This window comes from Orbicella franksi, chromosome 13 (assembly GCF_964199315.1).
Source record: "Orbicella franksi chromosome 13, jaOrbFran1.1, whole genome shotgun sequence".
Lineage (NCBI taxonomy): Eukaryota > Metazoa > Cnidaria > Anthozoa > Scleractinia > Merulinidae > Orbicella > Orbicella franksi.
In genome coordinates this window covers 14,496,021-14,520,612 of record NC_138157.1, presented here as the reverse complement: position 1 = coordinate 14,520,612, position 24,592 = coordinate 14,496,021, and the positions used below count along the sequence as shown (strand labels likewise).

Here is a 24,592-nt window from a genome sequence, read left to right as displayed (position 1 = left end):
TTTTTCCTGAACGTAGGCAAATTTGGTGGTGATTTTTCCAAGAATATTTCGGAAAAAAACTCTGACTCACTTGCTTTCCTGAGCAAGCTTCATTTCAGCAACGCGCGATACATTTTCCTGCCTTCTCCGTAAAAACTAAAATCTTAATTTAAGATTTTTCGTGTTTACCTCAGCACCAGAACAGGTTGTCAGCTTTTGTTCTGGTGCTAAGGTAAGACGAAAAATCTTGGATTGAGATTTTAGTTTTTACGGAGTTTTCATACCATCGCTCTGTTTAAATCAAACTGAAATGACCATATCCTATAGTCGATAAAGAGTTTATAAAACAATTATTTCATTCGTCTTTGTTGGATAATAAACTCAGTGCTACGCGACTCGTTTGTTGTTTATCACCTCGTATCTGAAGTGGGCTCATTGTAGACTATAGAGCGTACATACGGACTTCAGAAGAAAAGTCCTGTCCAGTATTCCATAAATTACAAGTTTTCGTCTCGTACTCTTTGGCGAGGGGTGAGGTGCATAAGTCTCCTCAATGTAGTACCCAGATTACCATACGAGCATGAAAAAAACAAACATGGCGGACGTGCCACGGTCGAAAGAGTTGATACAAAAGATGGATGAAGAGGACAGGAGGGATTATCTGGATGTCTACTATCGACGAGGTAAGTGATAAGAAGTAAACGTGAAGTGTACAGCTAGTGCATTAACATAGGCCTGCGCGGAAACTTGACCTGAATTTGTGACAAGAATTCGATTCCGAAGGCCGAACCAGCTGGAACCACTGACTGATCGTTCATGTGAGTGATACTCGTCGTCATACAAGGGCATCTCTTAAGCTCCGCAGAGCTGGGCAGTCAGCTGGATATAGAACGCTCATGGCTGAGCACACGGTTAAGGACATCAGATCTCTTTTGAATTTGTCAGGCTGTTTTTGTAGGACCCATACCGAAACGATTGTCTCTATCAGGATCAGCCATCATGACTTGCATGTATAGTTACATGTAGAGTTAACAAATTGATGTCAGTTTTTCATGCGTCTGTCCTGTTACTGATCATGAATTTCGTCTTAACATTGTCAAAGTAGCTGTGGATCCACGAGGCGATAACCGAGAGGATCCACAGACTACTTTGACAATGTCATGACGAAACTCATTGTCAATAACAGGACAGACGCATGAAAAACTGACAAATGATAACAAATTGTCAAATGGTCTGCCCTCGCTGATTGACTCATCACATAAATTATAAATTCATGTGTCTGTCTGCTTATCGACAATAAAAATTAGTCAATGAGTGCACAAGAACTTCTGCAGTTATTGTAAAAAGTTGACTTGACAATGGTGTTGCAAGGCTTCTATCTATCTACCATTTAATTGCCTCCACTACTGAGATGATTCTTGCTTCACTTGCACGCATGCCAAACAGGAAGCTAGAGGTCACACTTGTTTTATATAACTGCTGAAAATTATAGAAATTTCTAAGATTTGTAAACAACAGGAAGAAAAAGAAGAATTTTGTCTCAGCAAAATTGATGAAAGCAGCCAAAACCTGGGAAAATTTTTCTAACTTTTGAAGATCTTTTCTACTCTGTCCTTCCAAAAAAGGAATGTCAGCTGCTATGTTGTGACACCACTGCACACATGCAGTCTTCTCTGTTTTGCTATCTTCTATGGAGGTTCATGGAAATCTATCCAACTCCGTCATTTTTTTACACAGACATCAATACGAAAGAATTAGTTATGTTTCTGTGAACTGCCGCAGGAAATAACCAAACATGGAAAATTGTATTGATGTGGTGACAACATATATTGCCACAGTAGCTGATATTGAAAGTAACCAGTGGAAATGTTCAAAATGCCATTCAATTCTGAAAAATGACCATGGGTTTTGGCTGTTTTCTTCAGAATACTTTGGAAGGAAAATTTCTCTTTTTCTGTTTTCTAGAAATCTCTACACTGCTTGTCTTATATTATTTCTAGCCTTCTGTTGTCCTTTGAGGTTATTTATTTCTTAATCATTTAATCTTATTATTTATTTTCTTTTGGATGCAGTGAAGAAACAAATTCTTCAGTATCAAAGTGGAAGTATTGGTCTGTTTCCTTTGTACACAAATAATGTACAAAATGAAGAAAGTCACGTTCGAGACAGCATTTATTGTGCCATGGGTGTGTGGGCTCTGGCACTGGCTTACAGGTTTGTAACTGTCATTTATAAAGAGTAAATGTCAGTGGCTTTGGTCACTCTCATAGTACTTCAGCACTACAAAATGAAACCCACATGGGAGATGCAAACTTCTAGTGAGTGAAAGGCATGCTCTTGTGGTCAGCATTATATGTATATACATGAACATTTACTTGAGAGGTTAGACATTTAGTGTCTCATTACATTTTTAGAAGACCGTAGGTAGTAGTTATGGGAAGCACTTGTACATGTAATATATGATAGACAAGCATCTTCTATATAGGAAGAGTAGTAATATTTAAGAAATATATGTAGAAAACATGTACCATGTTTCTATCGAGTTATAGAAACATGAGTGGAAGTTTGGGAGAACGAGAAGTGCTGTGGGAACACGAGCCGTAGGCAAGTGTTTCCACAGCTTTTTCGAGTTCTCCCAAACTTTCACGAGCGCCTCTATAACTCGACAGAAACACAGTACATGTTTTCTATTTCTTTTAGAAGACTCTGCAATGAAAAAAAGAGAAACAACTTAATGTTTATTTTGATCATCAAAATGTAAATTCTCTTTGCTCACGCCATGATTACGTCAACAGCTCATGCTAGCTCTGTGTTTCTATTGAGTTATAGAAACACGATTTTTAACCAATCACCACGTATATTTTCTTAGGGTTGTTTTCTAATTATTAATGCAATGAAACCTATTCAAATTTTGGACACCAAACAGACAGAGTATCACTGAGTGTCAGTATTATGGACCGAGATAGAGGTTTACAGGAATTCTAGTCTCCTCAAGGCCGGACAAAGTAGGTTGTCATGGATGTGTTAATGGTGTCTGGAAGTCTTACATGTACATAATATTCAGTGACAGTCATTTCATTTGGTATTAACATAAACATCAGTCTGAGTAGATAATGCTATATTTTAATTTCTAATTATAATAACTCAGTACATTATAAAAGTATCCATAGGTCCCTTGAAAGAAATTGTCAATATCCATTGTGACAGTTAATTTGCTAACGCTAAGGTTACCTGTATACTTGGACCTGTATGAGGTCCTGCTAAGAATAAATTCTGAAAAGGGGCATGACTCATTATTTTATGTAAAAGAAATGTACAGTGTAGGGTAATTGCATATTAAAATATGCTTTCATTTGCAGACATATTGACGACAGCAAAGGCCGAGCATATGAACTTCAGCAGTCTGTTGTGAAATGTATGCGAGGAATCCTGTTCTGTTACATGAGGCAGGCTGACAAGGTCAGTTTCACCAGATACACCTGTATGTTCTAGACCGCAAGCTAATGAGATGCACGCTCTTTATGATATGCACCATTAGGTGTCCTCATTTGTTAAAAAGTCACCAAAACACACATACATGTATTAATGTCAAATATGAAGTAATATGAAAATGACATTTTGTGAGGCTCCTCATGAGGAGTATGCATCTCGTTAGCGTTCAATCCTGAACAAGTGCAGAGTTTCACATACTCTATACCATGTAGTTTATACCAACATGTACCAATCAGTCAGTCAGTCAACCAATCAATCAATCACAAAATGAAGATCATAAACTCTCCTCTTTGCATACATTGTGATTTGTTACAAACACTATCCCATATGCTAGCCAACTGTATTGTAATTCAAAAGTTTTGGTTTGAAGTAATAAGCTGGTGGAAAAATCACAGTGGTGAATGTTTGCTAATTGATGACTTGAGTATAATCCTAACATGTATATCCTTAATTATTACATCCTTCTTGGCAAGAGACACATCTTCCTACAAAGGATCAAATTTAAACCCCCAAGCTTTGTTCACTTTCTTGAATTTGTTAAAGACAAGTTAATTGTGCAAAAATCAATTTTATATTCTAAAGGCCAAAAGGCAAAATTTCTTTCACTATGGAAGCCGCTCCTCTCCTTACTGTAAATGGTAATAATTAACCGCGCGGCCATGGGCCAAGCGCGGTTCTAGGTTTACCCATGGTTTATTTTTTTTTTTTTGTCGGTGACCAGACGCAGACCTCCGCTCGGCCAAACTTTGAGTCACGCAACGTGTGATGTTTTTCCGCCAGAAGCTGTTAAAACATAAATACACGGACAATTTTACGGATATTGTTTTCTTTTTTGTGGGTAAAATATATTTTCTTTTCGTTTTATCAAAGCGTTGGATTTAAAGGGAATAATAATTATGCTAAAAAAAGGTATTACGTCAGCCATGGAATGCGCTGATGTTGCAGCTTTCACTTTCGCTACGTGACAAATACGATCGTGTTTACTTTGCAAGTTTATTTCGGCAGAAGCGACGGTCATTAATTTATTTGTAATTTTGTGAGTATTTCTTGTGGTTTTACGCAAATGAAGTAAATCCTTTGACGGTTTCATCGCAGCCAGTTCATAGATCGGAAGGAAAATTAAATAATTGCAAGCCAAGCAACGAACTTGTCAGAACGTGCAAGGATTACGTCATTGGTAGGGAAACAACCACCGTACTAAAGAAAGCCGTGGATAACGCAATTCTTGAATTATGTGACTTGTGTGACTTCTTTGCTAGCCCTTTACTCAAGGGAAAAAAAAATTTAATTTAATCATGATTTTTAAGAAAGAAAGCTGTTGTTAATAGTGTTCGTATCTTCATGCCCATACGTATCCCGAAGAAAGTTCCAGATTAGGACTATTACATCATCGGAGATTTCACACCGGTTACGACTGATGGTGCAATAATAGAGTTTGTGTTGATCAAGTAATGTGGTGTCTACAGTAATCAATGAATCATCAAGGATTGCTTTTGGAATGTACACTGCATTGCGACTGTAGTGCTAAGAAAACAGTTAAATTTTAAAAGCGCGGTTGTAAGATCTAACAGATCTTCTTGTTTAATATGCGGTAAGCCTCAAAGCAAGACTGGATATATTATGTATTAAGTGTTAGTTGTAATCTTACCTCTTGTAATGTAATTTTTTTAACCTTACGTTTTGTAGTGAAAGTGATGTAAGTGATGTTATGATAATCATAAAATGTTAAAAATCAATCAATCAATCAATCAATCAATCTAAATCAATCAATCAATCAGTCAATCAGTCAGTCAGTCTTTCAGTCAGTCTTCAGTCAGTCAGTTAGTCAGTCAGTCAGTCAGTCAGTCAGTCAGGCAGGCAGTCAGTCAGTCAGTCTGTCAGTCTGTCAGTCAGTCATTGAGTCAGTCAGTGGGTCAGTCAGTCAGTTAGTCAGCTTGTCTGTCAGTCTATCTGTCTGTCTGCCTGTCTGTTTGTCTGTCTGTCTGTTTGTCCAGTAATTGAGTTTGTTTGTATCTAATTTGTATCTTGCAAATGAATATAGTGGTTATTAAAAGATCAATTACAGGCAGCCCTGTGACAGTAAGTCTACATGTAGTGCCTTTGTGTTTCTTAGACAAGATGGCAAGAAATAGCGGCTCAGAACATGGGCATAGTTCTTCATATTTTGGATAACTATTCACTAGATAAAAGTCATTATGCAGCTAATCTGTCTTGGCAGACCCAATTACATTATCCACTAATTAAAAGTTAATAACTTTATCCATGGCAGTATATTGTATTCACATAGTGTGGGTTTCTGGTATCATCCTGAAAGACTACTCAATCCTTCACGGTCCACTATGACAGTCACTACTCATTCATTTTACTGATTCAAGTTTTTTTTCCATAGGTAGAACAATTCAAGAAGAACCAGTCAGCGCACAATTCCCTTCATGTCAAGTTTAATGTCAACACAGGAGATGCAATATCTTCAGACTTAGAATGGGCTCATCTTCAGGTTAAATACATCTTACACTTCATACAATTTTGTATTTGACTAATAATTTGACAGAGATAATGTTTTGTCTATTTTAGATTGATGCTGTATCACTTTATCTTCTGACCCTTGTGCAAATGACTGCATCAGGACTACAGGTACTGACTAGTAATAACTTGAGTATGAATAATTTATCTTAAACAAATGTCATTCTTAGAAGTTTTTATTTTGTTTTTGTGGGTGTCTTCAAATTCACCCTTCAATTTTATTTCTGAATTCCATTGTCACATCCTGTTCTAAAAATTACAGTACTTTATTTTTTAGTTATTATTTCACTATGCTGTCTGTTTTTCCCATGCACATTAATGCTTATTTCACTACGCTGTCTGTTTTTCCCATGTACATTAATGCTTCTTGTAGATACAGTTACCTGTATACATGTGCATGTATGTAGAATTCAAATTAATGTTTCATGGCTTTTTTGACAGATTATTTATACCAGTGATGAGGTTAACTTTGTTCAGAATTTGGTGTACTACATTGAACGTGCTTATAGAACTCCTGATTACAGCATGTGGGAAAGAGGAAGTAAGGAAAATGTAGGGCACAAAGAATTGAATGCAAGGTGGGTTCCAGGGTACACGTACATCTGTAATGTACAGTTATGAGGGAGCCTTCAGAGTTCAGTGAGTAATTGGCAATGCATGAGGTACCAGATGACCCCCAAAATTGACATTTTCATCTCAATTGGCACCATAAAGAAAAATCTGTTCATCTACTTTATATTCCAGCCAAAAGTCGTCAATGGCTGTTATTAGTACATTGTAGTTGTTAAATTTCAGAAGGCACCCTTCAGGGCTGTCAATGAGGGCGGTAACCCATAACATCTGCTACAGCTGAGTATGTGTGATGGTCCCTTGTTGTTACAGGTGAACTGGACTATAGTTGATACAGTTTACTCAAAAGGTAACAAGTTGGTTGCAGGTGTGAAGATCAAGGCTTCAGTTGAGTCAAAACTTAACGACAGCTCTGACCTTGTAGCGCATGCTAAACGCTGCTAGTACTTCTATCACTCAAAAGGAACACAAACTACAGTTATTAAGGCCAAGACACACTAGGTGACAAGTTGCTGTGACAGGTCTCTGCGACAAGTCTCTCCGTGTGTACTGCTTGCAAAAAAAGTCGCTGCGACATGACGCTGGTTCGGTGTACACACAGTGGTTTCATATAAGGGGTAATGTGAAATAGTTTTCTGATTCAATATGGCAGACCAGGGAGTACAATATATGACGCTCTCTCATTGGTTCATTTATATTTTGTCACAGCGACTTGTTGCTGGAAGTGTACACATGGTGTGACAATGCTGCTTTCACTAATTTTGTTGCTGTGATCAGTCGCACAAATTCAAACTGGTTTGAATTCGTGCAACTGATTGCAGCGTCAAAATCTGCTGCAGCAACAATGATTTTCACGAAAATTAACCGTGTCACACGAGGTGAATTGTTGTGGGGACTTGTCCCCATGACGTGTCGCAGTGGCTTGTCGCCTAGTGTGTCCCGTCCTTTACTGCCACAAGTTTTTGAAACAAAATGATGCCAACAAAGAGAATTTACCTTCTGGTAATCACAATACCTGTCTTGTGTAATTTTACATTGTTTTTCCCTCAACGGTTTAGTAGATTAAAGAAATGAATAACTTTTTCTCCATATTTCTCTTGGGTTATTGAACCTCTTGAAAGTTGGGGGAACTTAAGCAAGCTGTATAAACTCTCACATGGGGCTAGTGTTCCCACAGCATTCCTCTGTCTCCCAAACTTTCACTCATCTTTCTATAAAACATGGAAAATGTTTTCTATTTTGTAAGTAACTTCATGTATGGCTACATGTAAGTGATATTATGATTAAGAAATACTTAACAGTAATATGTTACAATGATATTTTTTCATATTGAAAATTTATTGCAATACAAGTATATTAACTAGTTGTCACTGCCTGTTTAATATTGTTTGTTTTACCAGTTCTATCGGTATGGCTAAGGCTGCTCTTGAGGCTATAAATGGATTTAATGTTTATGGAATGCAGGTCAGTAATTTCAATTTTTTCGTCTTCAATGATAAGTAAGCCTACTTTATATATGGCCCTCACTGCCTGGGTCAAGTGTCAAACATGATTTGTTTTTTCCCTCCAATATTTTATTTTGACGAAACAAGTAACAATATCAATTGGTATTACTTTTAATTTAATTTCTGATTGCCAATATTTCATATTTCTTAATAAATTCTTCTAATCAATGGCCTACATGTACTAGGCCAGGAATCCCTAACCTTTTTCTGCTATACATGTACACTGTTCAGTATGTAAATTTGGTTAGGCTGGTTTTCAATTGAGTGTCGTAAAACCAAAACCAAACCAATTACTTACCAATTAGACTACTCAGCCAATCTCAATCTGTAGTGAAACCAAAACCAAAACCAAAACCAAAGTAATTATGCGATTACTTTGGACGCTCTATGGAAAACCACGCTATCACCATCCAGTAAAACTCATACTATAAATTTGTGGTTTCATAACTTGTATTTGTTAGAATCATGGGCTTGTGTTTGCAAAATCAAGACAGGAGTACAATTTAGTTGCTACCTTAAGTTTGTTTATTTGTAACTTGTTTTGTTCATCCCGCAGGGAACCTCATCTTCTGTTATCTATGTTGATCCTGATGCTCACAACAGGAACTACACTATCATGCATTCTATGCTGCCAGTGGCATCTTCGTCTAAGGTCTGATGATTTTCTCATGTGTTCAACCTCTTAAACTGACTCGCTGAAGCTGTTAACCTTTCAAGTTATGGTGTACCATAAACTACTTCAGCCTTGGGCTTAGACAACTTCGTAAGGGGGTTTTGGACAGATATATCCAGGATTGAATGCTAATGAGATTCAAATTCCTTAAGATAAGCATCACAAAGTGTCCTCATTGGTAAAAAGTCACCAAAGCACACAATTCTGTCAAATATGAAGTAATATGAAAATGTGAAATAACCCTGCCAAATATGAAGTACTAATTTAACAATACTTGCGTTTAATCCCGGGCGTAAGTGGTTTTGGATGGGCTTTTAAACAGAGGGGTTATAAATAATCCGGGCTGTAAACTAAGGTAAACCTTAAACAGAACAATCTTAGAAATAAAATATTAAGTCGAAAATTATCGTTAGTATTAAGTTGCTTTGGTGGTTTCATTGCCATTTTTTAACAGGTGACAGATGCGTCGCTGTTGACAATCACGGGATTTCCAGCCTTTGCTGTAGGAGATGAATCTTTGTGTCAGCAAGCAAAAGCTATGGTTGTGGAAAAATTGGAGGTAGGAATTAGGAAAGAAGTTGTAGTAGAAGGAGACTTTATATCAGTGTCAATCGTTCTAGCGTTTCTCACACTAATTGGTGACACTAATTAAGAACTAAGAAATATATATACAATTATTGCAAATTACAAATTATGAATAAATTACTCAAAGTTGCTAGTCGATAAAAGCTCATCCCAAAAACTAGAACATACTCAATTTCCTTGACATGCTTGTATGTTCACTAGTTAGTTCGTGCACAAGTAGCAGTTCTTGCACGTGGATTTTTTCCTTATTTGCCGCTTAAAGACTGTTCATACTACGCTAAGACTACTCGTTAAGACTGCTCATACCACGTTCATCCTTTGTCAGTTTAGACAACAACACAGGACCCAAGCATTTCAAAGAATGCTTCCCGTACTTCATAGTCTTAAAATGTGGTTATAATAAAATTGGAATTCATTATTTGTTATATGGCTTTTCTGTTTTCTCCTGTACATTGAAGAAGTCCAATAAATACGGTACCAGGAAAGAGGTTTTTTGACAACTCGTGGTCGTATGTATAATGACGGGCCTCTATTTTGTTCATCAGAATTAAAAATAAACACAGCTAGGATTTTTTTTTTCATAAACATGCAGTTTCAAAACTTGTGTTCTTTTAAAAAACAGTGCTAAAATGATTAGGCCTGGATGGGAGTGCTGTAATATTAGTTATCAGTTAAATATTTCGCAGTTGCTTAAAATTTCAACCCATTTCTCAGCTATCAAATAATTTGGCAGATCTCAGACTGATATCCACTACACTGTATCAGCTCAAAAACTAACAGTTGACAGCTGGCAATTCTCAGATGACAGTTCAAATTTGCCCCACTCCGACCCTCTAAATAGATTGTGACTCTCCCCAGCACACGGTCCTTTCGTTCCCCTCCTCCTATAGCGCCCCTTCTCCCCCCGACCATTATCTCCACACTCTTGAACCGTCCTTTCAAAAGGGACTGAAACTTGAGAAATGCTAAAATCGTTTCAGAGTGACGTGCCATCTATCTGAGCTAATTAAATCTCCAAACTCTGGTGGGAAAAACTAATTCAGGGACTAATTTATTGCATCATCTGAAAAGTAGTTTTACACAACGCTTCGGACCTTTTGGGTGAATTCGTTATTATTCTTTTTTGGAGGTGGGGAGGAGGGGGAAGGTGCGATGTAATAGTCATTAGTATAAATCTACTAGCGTTCTATCACGAATGCCGTTCTCTGATTGGCTATGCTACTCACTATCTATTCTGTGATAGATAGTGAGTAGCGTAACAGTGTGTTCTTGTTAACAAAAAATTTAATGACGGCCGCTTCTTGGCGTTTTTGAAGTGTCTGTAAAGAGGATTTAGATAAAGGTTTGAACGACGAGTAGATTTATACTAAACCAATTAGATTATTCGCTCTCTATTTCTATACGTGATAGTTGACGAGGGCGCAGCCCGAATCAACTATCACGCGATAGAAATCGAGAGCGAATAACCTAATTGTTTAATAGTCACTACTAGGATAGGATGAACGGTCACAGTCTCTTAACGAAACTCATTTACTGTTGCTGGTGTCGATAATGTAAATTGCCTTCAATTTGCTTGATCTTACAGGGATTCTACGGACTAAAGCGCTTTTTACGTGATGGTTACAGGACTGTTCTGGAAGACAAAAATCGCAGATATTATGAAAAGAGAGAACTACAGGTAATCCTGTTAATTGAATTTCACTGCTTCAAATACTTCTGAATGTTAAGAGCAGCCCAAATAATCAACAAGGAAAGCGAAATTTCCGATCATTTGTGTTAGAGCAATTATATACATTATAATGCTGGTTTCGTAGAGGAAGCAAAGGCTCAATTACATTGTACTTTATCTCATTCTGCATGAGCGATAGTCACCTCGGCTGCGCCTCGCTGCCTGTTCGTAGAAACCTTTTAACTCGTGGTTCTTTGGATGAACAGTGAGACTACTGCGTAGTTTTCTCTAGACGAATAGTCAACGAGGCACAGCCGACTTTACTCATCATCACCGTCATCGTTATTGTCATCGTCATCGTCATCGTCATCGTCATCGTCATCGTCATCGTCATCGTCATCGTCATCGTCATCGTCATCGTCATCGTCATCGTCATCGTCATCGTCATCGTCATCGTCATCGTCATCGTCATCGTCATCGTCATCGTTATCGTCATCGTCACCGTCATCGTGATCGTCACCGTCATCGTGATCGTCATCGTCATCGTCATCGTTATGAAACAACATGATGTTAGGACACCAACAGTGCCAACTCGAGCTAGAGTTCACTGATAAAGTACAAGGACGAGTAGTCTAATTGTTTTAGTAAACACCGTGGAGGAGAGCTGTACAAAATCGTAAATATTACAATTATATTAGGTATTTTAAGTGAAAAGCAGGTAATTAACGCTACGCGATCGATCGTATTGCATCAGCGAATAGACATCGTTGAGGAACCAATCCGATTCGCAGATCTGCAATATACCCCCCGACAAGTGTTTTTTCTTTTACCTTTTAAGGCTACGTTTACGATTGTATTGCATTGGAGAATAGACAACGTTTAGGAACCAATCAGATTTGCGGATCTGCAATATACCCCGACGAGTGGTTTTTTTTTTTTCCTTTTAAGGCTACGCGCAAGATCGTATGGCATCAGAGAAGTGGACAACGTTTAGGAGTTCACCAATGAAAATTGCGGATTGCAGTATACCTCAAAGAGTGAAGAGTGTAGTGACCGCTTAAATACCCAAAATAATTGCAATTGTTGATTTAGGACTTCCCTACTTTATATATAGTGTCTAGTGAAACCATTGTTTTCAAACTGATATTTTGCTCTATCTGAACATTTCACAGATATTTGATGGAATAGAAAACGAATGGCCGATCTTCTTCATCTATCTTGCACTAGATGGTAATGTTTTTCATTAAAGTTAATCATAGGTACACGGCCTGTACATGTAGCCGTCAGGCAAACTGTGGTACTCAACGAAATCGATTCGTGCACAAGTTCACAGATATAAAAGTTCAGTTTTGTATTTACATGCAGTAGGTTAGCATCTTGCACCGGCAGTAGCTTAAATGTCCAGTTCTAGTGTACATGACAGCACACCCCTGTACATGCATGACTAACTAGTAGGTGTGCAAAAAAGTCAGGGTCATGTTGCAGCTCTTGTAAGGTCTCACATGAATGGCTTGGAACCCTTTGAGAGGACAATAGAACAAACAACAGAAACAATGCCCCCTAGCCCCAAAACAATAACAGCTGCTGCAATGACGACAAATAGAATTACAAGTTTAGGAGAGCTGTTACACTACCGAAAAGTCAAGGCTGCTTCAAGAATGGGAATAAAAATCAGCTCCCAGTGTTGTGTAAAAGTATAGCAAGTAAACTTACTGAGTTGCTAAAAACATTGGCTTATTGTTTTAAAAATTGCTTTCGATAAATTTTCGTTGCAGCTCTGTTCAAGAATGATAAAGAAACTGCGGAAAAGTACATCAACAAACTGCAAGAAGACGGTTTGCTTTTGAACAACGACACTGGTAAGATGTAAACTGTGTTCATTCTTATCGTGTTCAGTTAGTTAACCTACTCATTATGCAGTGGGTACGTTTGATGGTAGTTTGAATTAACAAATTGACGTCAGGTTTTTATGCGTCTGTCCTCTTATTGATGATAAATTGCATCATAACATTGTCAAAGTGGCTAAAAAGATGACAGCTGAAAGTTGACCTTGAAAGCTTGCATAAATTAAAATTTTATCCGTGTGTACTCTTATTGATGATGAAAATGAGCCAATCAGCGCGCGAGAAATCAAACAGTTATTGTTAAAAGCCTATTAGAGTCATGCAGATTGAAACTTTTTCTTCTCATTTTCTCACTTTAGGTGACTTGATACCGCATTACTACTACGTGCCAAAAATATACCTGGAAAAAGAAAGGAAAAAGCCACATTCTCAAGTTCGATTGCCAAGTGACGAAGATGGCGGCCTTTTCCTCTGGGGACAATCACTCTTGATCATAATGAATCTGTTATGTAATACTTACAACTCAAATAACCATATAACAGTTACCACAATTGTACCTTGGCTTAGAGCGGTTTTCAATTGATTGTAGTAAAATCATAATCAAAGTAATCACCCTGGCCAATCACAAATTACACGGACAGTCCAGTAAACCAATGAAAAGTCAAACAAATGCTTGTAGCTGACACAAAGCGCGGGAAAACATGCGCGAGCGAGTCACGATTGGTTTTGGTTTTACTTCTGACTGGATGGGAAAGTGACATGATATTTGTAAACCAATCACAAAGCACAGGAAAGGAAAACCAAAGCAAATACGAATTACTTTTGACACGCTAGTGAAAACCGCTCTATCGATCAAACGTGTCTCTTCGCTCGGTCAAGTCTTCCCCGCTCAACACAGGTCAGAGACTTCACACAAAAACAGAATTGCAGACTCCTGATTAGTTGTGACTTGCAAAAGTTACAAAACCAGACAAGAAAGATTTAGGGACACAATACAGAGATCTGTGTTGATCTAATTTTCTCAAGAGAGGGGAGAGTTGAGCGTGCGAAGGCTGACATAGTTGCTGCTAAAATTTGTGATCAAAGTAAAGCATACAGGCCCCATCGACTCTTGTCCGTTTTCGTCTGAGGACGGAACATGTTTTCTCAGTTTTCAAACGTTTTGCGTCCACACCTAGCATGTTCAAATGATATTTGCTGTCCATACGAAAACAAAATCGTCATTCCAAAACGCTGATAGTTTTGACTAAGCATGCGCAGATAACCTGGGCTAGATAGACCGCTAGATATGTATTCGGTCACGTGTTACTTCCGGATGTGAGCGTTTTCGAAAAGTTCGTCCACCCGTGTATAGGAACGTAAACGGATGCGTCACAGCAGGCCATTTTGGTATTCACTTTGAATTTGTGTTAAATCTCCATATTTTGTTATTCCTCAGAAGCATGTGTTCCTTTGGGATGACACGGATTCGCATCAGGATCAATGAGCCTAGAAGATCAGGGGCGTAGCCAGCCATTTTATCTATTTAAGCCCAGATTGTACGGCGCAAGTCGTATTTCAAATTTTGCCAACGTCCAAGACAAAAAAAAAAAACAACAACAACAGTCAACTAAATTTTCGTGCGCAAAACTATTTCAAAGTTCTGCTTTGTTAGTAACCTTTCAGCATTTTTTCAAGGATAAGATTGCAAGTCATTATTTTGTTTCTCAAAATAAAACGTTGATATAGCGGTGACTCGCTATGGAATAGTAAGAAAAAGAAAATGTGGTCTTTTGGCTTCTAAAAAATATTTACAGAAATTCTTGTTAAGCCCGTGCTTAATGGCTTAAAGGCATTCTGGTCATGGTGCATCAAAGGAAGCGATGAATCCAGTCTGGTCACGGGTTCGTCGTGCCCTTTGATGCACCATGATCCGAGTGATCTTGGTTCATATATTCTGATCCGGGTCATCCTAAAGGAACACACCCAAAGATTGTAGCAGAAAACTAGTTTTGAAACATGAGTATACGTGTGAAATTAGGAAATAATTTTGCTCGCGTTTTCTCAAAATTCTTAAAATTTCTGTACCATTTAGGTGAGGGAAATTATTAGAATTTTGACAAAATGCAAGTAATATATTTCTTACTTTCAAGAGTTTACCATTTGATTATCTTTTAATATCATATGTGACAAATTACGCTTACAACCGCGGGTTTTTGAGTAGTTTAATCTATAGGTAAATTTCGCGCTAAACGTAGCCATGGCAATCAAGTAATTTCTTAAATTAAATCTGAAATTTCGCACCAAGTTTAAGGAGTAATTTGTCACCCATGATATTAAAACAGTAACGTTCTCTAAAAATCCCTCTGTAGAAAAGACGTATTCAATTACGGTGTTTCGGATTGCTTGACCCAAGTTTTGTTTGTTTCTCCTCAGATGACGGTCTTTTAGACGTGAATGAAATCGACCCCATCGGAAGGCATCTGTCCCACTCGGCCAAAAATCGCTTTGGTCACAGTAGCTACAGATACTCGTCATTTCGGGTACAAGCATCTTCCAGTGCTTTGATCGAGTTTGTTTCAGTCATTAGTCTAGGAAGAAACTCATAGTCACAATCATAGCAATTTTCTTGAACAATTCTGTCCAAGGGGGAAAGGTGCAATGAGGTTAACCCTATGTGAAGCACCAACCCTTGAGACAAGGCCAGACCACAACACCGGGAACTACGTGCCTTACTCTTTTCGATAAGTTTGTGGGTTCTTTAACGTCCCCTACTAACCAAGTAACACTTAAGATGCAGGTGATGGGGCCTACGGTTTATAGTCCTTATCATAGAAGGCTTGAACGTGTAACCATTTGCAGGTGTAATTACAAAGGTAGCACATTCTCCTCAGTTATTTGAAGACCCTGAGTGTTGGTTCGGTCTGGGGCTCGAACCCTCGACCTTCCGCACAGCAATCTGGCGCTCTACCAACTGAGCTAACCAGGCGGCTCGTGCACTGTCGTTTTGGGGCACCTCGTAAACTGCTGCCTGTCGTTGTCATTTCGAGCTGGTAGGGACCTTTAGATAGCGTTTGCAGTACGAGATGGAGTAAGAGTAGGCTTTCGATTTCAATCCAGATTCCTCTCCCTTCTAAGTTTTTGGGCAACTGAAAAGGAGCCTATCGGTGAAAGATTGGTGTGAAACGCGATATTCGAAAGCTTAAGTACCAGGTGCACGCGAATCTGAAGGTCGCTAATAAACTGACAGAGGTAGGAAAATGAGACCAAAATGGTCATAAGAAAGAGCGCAGTATTGAAAAAATCTGAGATAAACAATAGTTTAGCCCTGTGCAAGAAAATTAGGGGAGTAGGGATGTCACAGTTGTGAGATCGTTCACCTCCCTCCAATATGACCCGGATTCGATTCCGGCCTGGTGATAAACGTGGGTTGACTGAGTTTGTTGTTGGTTCTCGCCTTGCTCCGAGGGTTTTCTCCTGGTTTTCCAGTTTTCCTCCCTCCACAAAAACTAGCATCAGGCAAATTCCAATTCGGCCAGGATAGAAGACTCATGAAAATCAGCTTAGGCATATGTGGCTTCCTCTCTAAAAATTATTGTAAATTTAATTTAACAGAAAGAGTGAATTCGACTTACATGTATGTAGGTGTTCATTCTTGTGCTTAACTCTTGTGTTTGTTTTGTTTAAGGTTGTGGACTCTGACCTAGTGGTCCAAGTTTCTTTGATCACGGAAAGCAGAAAGTAAGAACTTTGAACGTGCTTTGTTGCTTTCAGTTATGAAGGTTCTTGATCATGAGTAAATGTGGTGGTTTTGAAAATGCTTATTGTAAAACCTAAACGACAGAAAAAGTGAGAACAAAAATCGTCGATGACGAAGCCTTCATCACTGAGTGGTTTACAGTAGGGTCGTCGCAGTTATCACAAAGGGTGCGTTCCTCTGAGGTGATCTCGATCAGGATCAGTGATCCAAGATCTGTCTTGATCATGGTGCATCAAAGGAACCGATGAATCCACTCTGGTCATGGATTCATCGGTTCTTTTGATGCACCATGATCCAGACAGATCTTGGATCACTGATCCTGATCCAGATCACCTCAGAGGAACGCTCCCAGAGCTAGTCGCTACCGTAAAATTAAAAAAAAAAAATGCAGCTCGTTAAAATCGCCTGAAAAGCCACATTAACCAGACTTTGACTGAGTTTGCTGTTGTCTTGTGCAGAGTAAGTCGCACAAGTTTTGGAGCTTCTTATTTTGTATAATATTCATATTTTTCTTTTCCAGCCTACAGACTACATTGGCGACATTTGGTATTGAGACGCAAACTCCACAACAGATCGAACCCATACAGATCTGGCCACCGTCAGAACTAGTGAAGGTAGGTAGGACTTTAAGGAGGGTAACACGTGACAGTCATAAAACTGATAAACTTGTGATAATCTTGCAAGATCGACAATAATTCATTTATGGCAGTTGACTTGAACAGACCGGACTGTTGTGCCCGGGTGGGGGAGTTGGGGTACTCTACAAAGTTTCATACGGGGAGGCTCCGCCCCGAGGTCCAACCCCCTACCCTTTTGTGTACCATTTTGACAGAAAACGTTCCCCTTTCGTACCCCTTTTACTGAAAAGGTACCCCTTTCGCACACGTATTTAAGAACACTGTTTCCCTTTTCTAAACCCTTGGAATAAAAGCACCATATTACGGGAGACCATCAGAAGGGATGCTAACCGAAAAAAGCAAGTATTATTCACTCAGCTCACGTTGGAATCAAGACGACCGATTTCCCTACCCTTTCATTTACCTCAACTTGTGAAATCCCCACCCTTTTACACCTGAAGCCTGAAAAACGTGTCCATTTCGGGTGTAGCGCCCCAGTATAGGCCATTATAGGGGATACCCTCTCGGGTGTTGTTGTCGAAGGTGGACCGAGCTCACTACCACGAAAATACTAACTCCTCCACCCCACTCCACTCTACTCCGCTTCTCTCAACCCTTTCACTTCCAAGCTCTGAGAGAGAATTCGTATTCGAAAACGGATTTTTTTGGGTATTTTGGACACGTTAGACTTATCGCGTAAGTCAATCGAAAAGCCGGTGGAAATGGCTGGCGTATAGTATCGTGTTAAATCAATGTTTAAACTGCTTTGTTACTCCGTAGGCTTACAAGCGGCTCGGTGTCAATCGTAAACTCGGTCTGTCTGGTCGTCCACCAAGGCCAATAGGAACTCTGGGAACTAGTAAGGTAAATTTAGCAAACTGACGTCAGTTTCTGGCCTGTCATTGATCACGTATTTTAGTTCAGATACCACTTGCCTCTCATCGAGGACTAACTGCTAAACCGTAAACTAAAATAGTTTTTACAATAACTGTCTAATTTGTCGCACGCTGATTGGCTCTTTTTTATCATCAATAAGAGTACAGACGGATGAAATTTTAATTTATGCAAGCTTTCAAGTTCAACTTTCAGCTCTTAAACTGTCAACTTTTTAACCAATAAGATTTTATGAACTTTTTTAAGTAGCCAACCAAAAAGCGAGAAAATCTATTGACAACGTTCGCATCATTTTACATAAAATTCACTTACCTTTGTTTACGGCAAGTTTACTTCGTCATAACATTGTCAAAGTTTACTGCGGAACCACTCGCCTGCGGCTCGTGGTTCCACAGCCACTTTGACAATGTTATGGCGCAATTTATCATCAGTAAGAGGACAGACGCATAAAAAACTGACGTCAATTTGTTAATTAGCGAAATTTTCAAGCTCCGCGCGCGATGGCGTCATTTATGTCTGTCTTCGTTTAGAGCGGTTTTCAATTGAGTGTCGAAAGTAATCAGGGAATAACTTTGGGTTTGGTTTTAGTACGGTTTGAGGTTGGCTGAGTAGTCGAATTGGTAAGTAGTTGGTTTGGTTTTGGTTTTATGACACTCAATTCAAAACCGTTCTATGTAAGTCAAATTGTTCTCGCATTTTGAGTGGTTCTTATGATCTTTTGGAGGAAAGACACATAGATGATGTCACTAACATTCTTTTTTTGTTTCTTTTATTATGTAAAACAAATAGAACTGAGAAAGTGGCACACGAGACGATAGCAGGGTGTGCCAATGATGCTCTTACATTTTGACGTCATCTTTGATCAATTACTGAACAGACGCACGGCAACATGGAACCTATTTATTAAATTGATCATGGAATTTGGCCAATCGACGTGCGAAAATCTCTGCAGTTATTGCAAAATAGCAATTTATCGTTGGAAGCTTTAACTTTGCTATTATAATTAATGCTTTCTGTTAATGATCATTTATCGTTAATAGCTGGTTGATTAATCGTTTTAAACTTCTCAGGGTAAAAGTTTCTTAATGTTAAAGTTCCTCAACTCTCTTGTTTCGACCCAGTGCTGTTTTTAGTAAATCTTCGAGCACTCCAAGAACTTCTGATAGTCATTATTATGCGCTCTAAATGGGGTTTATCCAGCATCATTCCTTTTTTCTATGCAGATCTACCGTATTCTGGGCAGAACGGTTGCAACTTACCCTAAACTTCTGGACGAGACTGATTTCTACATGGCCCTGGATATGTCTCTTCTTATCGACGAAATCAAGGTATAACTGCGTCAAACCACAACGACCAACGTTAAATCTAAAAAGGAAAACAAATCCCAGCCAATGATAAACTTCGAAAATTTATTGTTAGAAAAAGATGAGACTTACGACACAGTCAGAATACATACGAATACTGCGTTTCTTTAGTTTCACTCCTCGGAGATTTAGATGAAAAACATGACCTGTAGATGAGTCCGTAAAAATTGCAGGCCTAGGGGTAATTGCCAAAACGCACATTGCGCATGCTTACGTAATTTGTAGCCGCTGAGAAGCTCCACTTAGCGATTTATGGTTGAAATTTTGTTTTCTCTTTGTCACCCCATGGGCAGTACCAGTGTTACACGTACTGGCTTCAGTTTACGCATTGAAAATTGTGTTGCTTATTACCTTTGCCATTATGTATGCCTTCAATTCACATTTGCAATTTTCTCTGTTTCTGTCCATTAGACGAATTTGGCGTTCGTGCGAAACAATTGGAACATGAAGGGCCGACCCACCCTGTGTCTCTTACTGAGAGAAAAGAACTTACGGTGAGTAGTAATCAAGAATAGTCTCCAGAGCAGTACAGTCGAACCCACCGGGGTAAATGTTATTTACGCAAGGGTAACCTCGAGCTAATTTCGATCAGAAGTCGCCCCTCTAGCGGCTCAGGGGCGACCTTTGAGCCTTCTACAGGGCCACCTCGTGATTTGCTAGTTTCCTGGTCTCGGATAAGGCCATGTTTGCCTACCGAATTATTAAGCTGCTCCCTCTCTGCCCTCCCTTGGGTAAGTATCGGGCTCAGTAAGTATTCCACTGACTAGTTCTCTGTGTCAGTGTGTCTGGTGATGGCCGCTCGCAGGATTGCCATGGATACCCCCTTACTCACCGGCTCCTTCAACCTTTAAGGCACCTGCTACCAAGCTCATCTATTCTTGATGAGTTTAACGGACAGTCCACTTAGTCCAGTAGAAATCAAACTGCAGTTAATCTCGACCTCAATAATATGAACACCTCATGATACGGACTTTTAGCTCGGCTCCTTTGGTGTCCGTAGAGATTCGACTGTAGTTTCACAGGCTTGAGCTACTCTTTTCCTTAGCGTTGACATGCAACTGGCTGGATTGTCTCTCGAAAAGACGAGTAAGATAAAGAATAAAGGCTAAATGTGTCGCTAAATGTGACCCCATTTGTTCACATTTTGGGGAACTCTTTTGACCGAAAGCTCTACCGTCATATCCGGCCTTAAAGCAATGAGATGGTTGGGTGTACATCGCATTAATCGTACCGTTGTCTTTTGTTTTCTTACAAGGGGCAAGCAATTCCAGGAGACTCTTGAACTGTTGGCCTCGTTCAAAAGAGGATTCTGTGGAGGAGTTAAAATAAAACTGGGAAGGCTTCAGGTGCGTAAAAGAAAATGTCTCGTCTCTACGTACTCAGTTCTTCTTGTTCAAACATATGTTCGAGTAAGTGAGAAAAAGACCTGTTGTTATTGTTTAAGGGCGAGGGGTATTGTTTCTGTTGTTTGTTCAATTGTTCCCTTAAAGGGTATCGAGTCATGCATGTGAGACCTTGCGAGAGCTGCTTTATGACCCTTAGCTTGCTAACAGATAGCAAGATACAATATGCAAAGGTATATCCTGGTGCCTGGATGATTCCACACTTGTTTGGACCGACACTGCCTTGAAGTGCTACTTCTTCAGTCACTACACTTATTTCTTTCTCTTTATTTAAAATCTCTATCGATAGCAGTTTTTCCTTTGATTTGGACCTCAAGCTTTTCCATTTCATTTGCTTGAACAATACTTGACTGTCACGATTCTTTTACACAGACGTTGGTATCGACAGCTGTGATTGATCATTTGGACTTCCTTCAAGCCGACCGCGATGTCAGGTAGCGTTTGGATTTCCTCTTCTAACACTCCTTGCATTCGGCGACTGCTCCCTCAATACGAGCGGCAATCAAAACCGAACTCTCCTACCAAAACGACACGAAAATAAAGACGATACCAAAGTTGCTTTGGCCTCTTGTAATACTTAATTCGAGATTTCTGGGTTTAATTTGGATTAATTTGACGACGAACAAGATATTTTGTTCAAAACAACACAACTATTTGCCTACCTGGCGATGCTAGATGCGGGTGACCCATTTTTTTTTTGGCGCCAAATTAAAAACTTGCAGTCACAAAATAATACCTTCTAAAATCTAATATGGTTTTGGGAATTATAAATGCCGATTCGTGAATATTCAATGCCGTCTCAAGTGGCAAAAGTTGCCAGTCTGCAATGCCTTTCCGTTAACATACATTGACGTCGGGATAATAGAGTTTTTCCCGCCTTCTTAATCCTGATTGGTCATTTTATATTTCGGTCGCGCCAGCCGTATGCAAGGTGCCTTTTGTTTGTTCTTAACTTGCAATCGATCATGAGGCATTGGATTGGAAGAGATGTATCAAATAACTTATCACGTGACACATTGTTTACTGAGTAAAGAAACAACGGCTTGTACATAGGACTTGCACGTGACGTGAGACTCAACCAAAAGTGCGAGCGCGTCGCGTCGATGGGAATAATGTTCAGTAAAATCTGAAAAACATGGTTTTTTTTTTGTTCAGTTGTGCTCGGGACGAGTGAGTTTTTCTACCTCATGTCCCCCGTGGTGGGACATGAGGTAAAATCAAAACCGTAATCCGGATTTTTCAATGATGTCGTTGCTATTTTTAGTGACCTTGATGAAGCTGAAGGAGGACTGGACCAGGTACGTGTTAAAGAAAAGGAAGGAGTAGATTCCAGTCCTCCGACTCCCGGCTCGTCTGAGGGACATAGAATGAGTCACCACATTCGCTTGAGTCGCAGCATGACACTGACGGCTGAGGACAAGGTGATTCCAATAGACGAGGAAGACGGCAAGTAAGTACCGAAAAAAGGTTAAATGTTAAATGTTTATGGTGGTCGATGCGCTTAGCTACACCAACCTAGTTCTCAGGCATGCCACTTAGACTGAAGGAAACAAATATTTCAACTAAACGTAATAGGCTTAAAAATCCCAACTGGTAGGAGGCAGACCAGTTGACCATTTACAAACATGACCAAGGAATTGAACTAGGGTCTACCGAGAAGCAACTCCAGCTTAGTGGTCAGAGCGGGACTTGAACCCGCGACCTCCGGATTTCAAGTCCGGCGCCCAAACCACTCGGCCACGCTGCCTCCGAAGGCAAAGTCAAAAACATTTACCGTACTGTTGTGTTTATTGTACATCGTAGGATTGATAATTTATGTATTTTGTAGGATCAGCTTGTTACGTCTTACAGTACGAGCACTTTCGAAACTTGTAGACGGTCTCTGTTGTCTTAATGTCCCCTATTTTCCAAACCAGTCTTCTCTCAGACTGCGCATTTTTATACAGTTCCAGGGACCTGGTGACTAAATCACGTGAAGTTCTCCTGGCCGAGCTGGAGAACAATCCAACGATAGACCGACAGATGTTGGTTTTACAGGAGTTGATAAAGCGAGATGGGGAAGATTTCCAAACACGTGAAGGCACTCTCAAGGATAGGGTGGACTTGCTCTATCAAAGGGCTGCATATGATAAGAAATGGTCAGCGGTGCGACGGGGTGCTGGGGTGCTTAAAAAACTAGTAGACAGTCTTGCGCCTGGTATCACGACTATACTGGTCAGCGGTAAAGTGGTAAGTAATATATCAAACACGAAAGACCGTGACTCTCACCACATTTTCAAACGCGGAGAAGAGAGTTAAAGATACGACGCGCAGCGGAGTATTTTTGACGAACTTCGAGGTTTTTGGAATGCGGTCAAACACTGTCTTGAGTGTTTGATGTATCTTCTCAATCGAAACTAAAACTAAGGAGAAACCGGAGAAATAAACTTGTTAAAATCTCAATTAAGATCAGATATTCGAGAACAGTCCTGATCATGATTTCTTTGTTTAAACTTGAAGAATAATTAATGCGTTTAAGAGGGTGAAATTGACGTCACTGTGTGCGACAGTACTGTGTGCCCTTATTGCGGGAGGAACTGAAATAAGTCACGTGGTGTAACCTTGCAGAATGAGTGTCATGTGATCTCTTCCACCTCAAAACTAAGACTTCCAGAGTGTGACACAAACAGCTTTCTTTCGATTACGTGAAAAGTTTGACTTCAACGCAATAAATCAGTCCTGGTGGAGTTGCAAGTTATTGCCACACCACGCAAGAGGACGACGTTACAACTCGCAAAAAATACGCGGCTTATGACCGTTTCTCCTCATGGCCAAGAAAGAACCAATCAAAACGCTCGGGTTTATTTCGAGACTTCATTGCCATATAATAGAAGGTTCAGTTTATTTTATTCATCAGTCGGTTCTGATGATGTATTCTGATGAATAAGAAGAGGCTGAGATGGCCGCTACAAATTCCATCGCTACCACAGAGTACACGCGACGAATACTCCAGCCAAGGTTGAAGGGAGCTTAGGGAAGATGTCTCCTGTTCAGTCTCCCCAAGACCCCCACCCCACCTGCATCATCAGCTATCGATTCAGGCGACGTACGAACTGTTAAGAAGACTTCCACAGGCTACCTTTTGGGCTCCTATACCTCTTTTACTGATTTGATTTATTTCATTTTCATTCTTTTCAGGTAACAATTGGTGTGTTTGGCCATGAAGAGAAAGTAATATACGAACCGCTGACTCCTGCGGCTATCCAGGTAATATTAAATGACTTAAATGAGGGACATCAGGCAACAACAATCCGTCTCCATATATCCCTATTTTGTGCAGCATGATGTGCCTCACCCCATGTGAGTTTTACCTGGCTGAACTCGGCCATGACATTTCGACGCCATGATGTTTTGGCCGAACAGGTTTGATTTTGCCAGGTGGTGTCGATCGCTAAGGTCCCCTTTGTCTGTGTACTGGGGGGAGAGGAAGGTTGAGGGGAACGGGGTGTGGGGCATATGATCCAGTGGACGTTTGGGCTTTCATGTTGAAAACATGTTGCAGCTAACTTAGGTGTATACAGCAACGCTACATGGTAATGGTAAAACTCTCCAAGCATGACAATGTGAAACACAAAACCAATTTTACAGTCGTTAAACGAACATCACAAGTCAATAAACATTTTGAAACGACACAAATGGCAAAACGAGCTCTTAAAAATGAGCTCATGGGCTAACTGCATATTCGGGGGGTGGAGG

At 39.7% G+C, this 24,592-nt stretch overlaps 1 protein-coding gene and 1 non-coding gene across 2 annotated transcripts in view; one reads left to right on the top strand and one right to left on the bottom strand.

Moving 5' to 3' along the window:
- Nucleotides 1-374: 374 nt before the first annotated feature.
- The window catches only part of LOC145464784 (phosphorylase b kinase regulatory subunit beta-like), a 31,596-nt gene continuing 7,378 nt past the window's right edge, over nt 375-24,592 (top strand). Inside the window, exons 1-24 of the mRNA XM_081448577.1 lie at nt 375-662; nt 2,052-2,193; nt 3,339-3,438; nt 5,861-5,968; nt 6,046-6,105; nt 6,436-6,572; nt 7,965-8,028; nt 8,626-8,721; nt 9,197-9,301; nt 10,913-11,005; nt 12,169-12,226; nt 12,772-12,855; nt 13,200-13,349; nt 15,256-15,362; nt 16,508-16,560; nt 17,100-17,193; nt 17,977-18,060; nt 19,314-19,418; nt 19,866-19,948; nt 20,710-20,800; nt 21,230-21,291; nt 22,122-22,307; nt 22,804-23,086; nt 24,035-24,103. Of these exons, the coding sequence (XP_081304703.1) occupies nt 560-662; nt 2,052-2,193; nt 3,339-3,438; nt 5,861-5,968; nt 6,046-6,105; nt 6,436-6,572; nt 7,965-8,028; nt 8,626-8,721; nt 9,197-9,301; nt 10,913-11,005; nt 12,169-12,226; nt 12,772-12,855; nt 13,200-13,349; nt 15,256-15,362; nt 16,508-16,560; nt 17,100-17,193; nt 17,977-18,060; nt 19,314-19,418; nt 19,866-19,948; nt 20,710-20,800; nt 21,230-21,291; nt 22,122-22,307; nt 22,804-23,086; nt 24,035-24,103 (2,517 nt within the window). The 5' untranslated portion in view covers nt 375-559. The remainder of the gene's footprint in view (nt 663-2,051; nt 2,194-3,338; nt 3,439-5,860; nt 5,969-6,045; nt 6,106-6,435; nt 6,573-7,964; nt 8,029-8,625; nt 8,722-9,196; nt 9,302-10,912; nt 11,006-12,168; nt 12,227-12,771; nt 12,856-13,199; nt 13,350-15,255; nt 15,363-16,507; nt 16,561-17,099; nt 17,194-17,976; nt 18,061-19,313; nt 19,419-19,865; nt 19,949-20,709; nt 20,801-21,229; nt 21,292-22,121; nt 22,308-22,803; nt 23,087-24,034; nt 24,104-24,592) is intronic.
- Nucleotides 22,532-22,604, bottom strand: Trnas-uga (transfer RNA serine (anticodon UGA)). The gene has a single exon. It is a non-coding gene; the product is annotated as a tRNA-Ser (tRNA).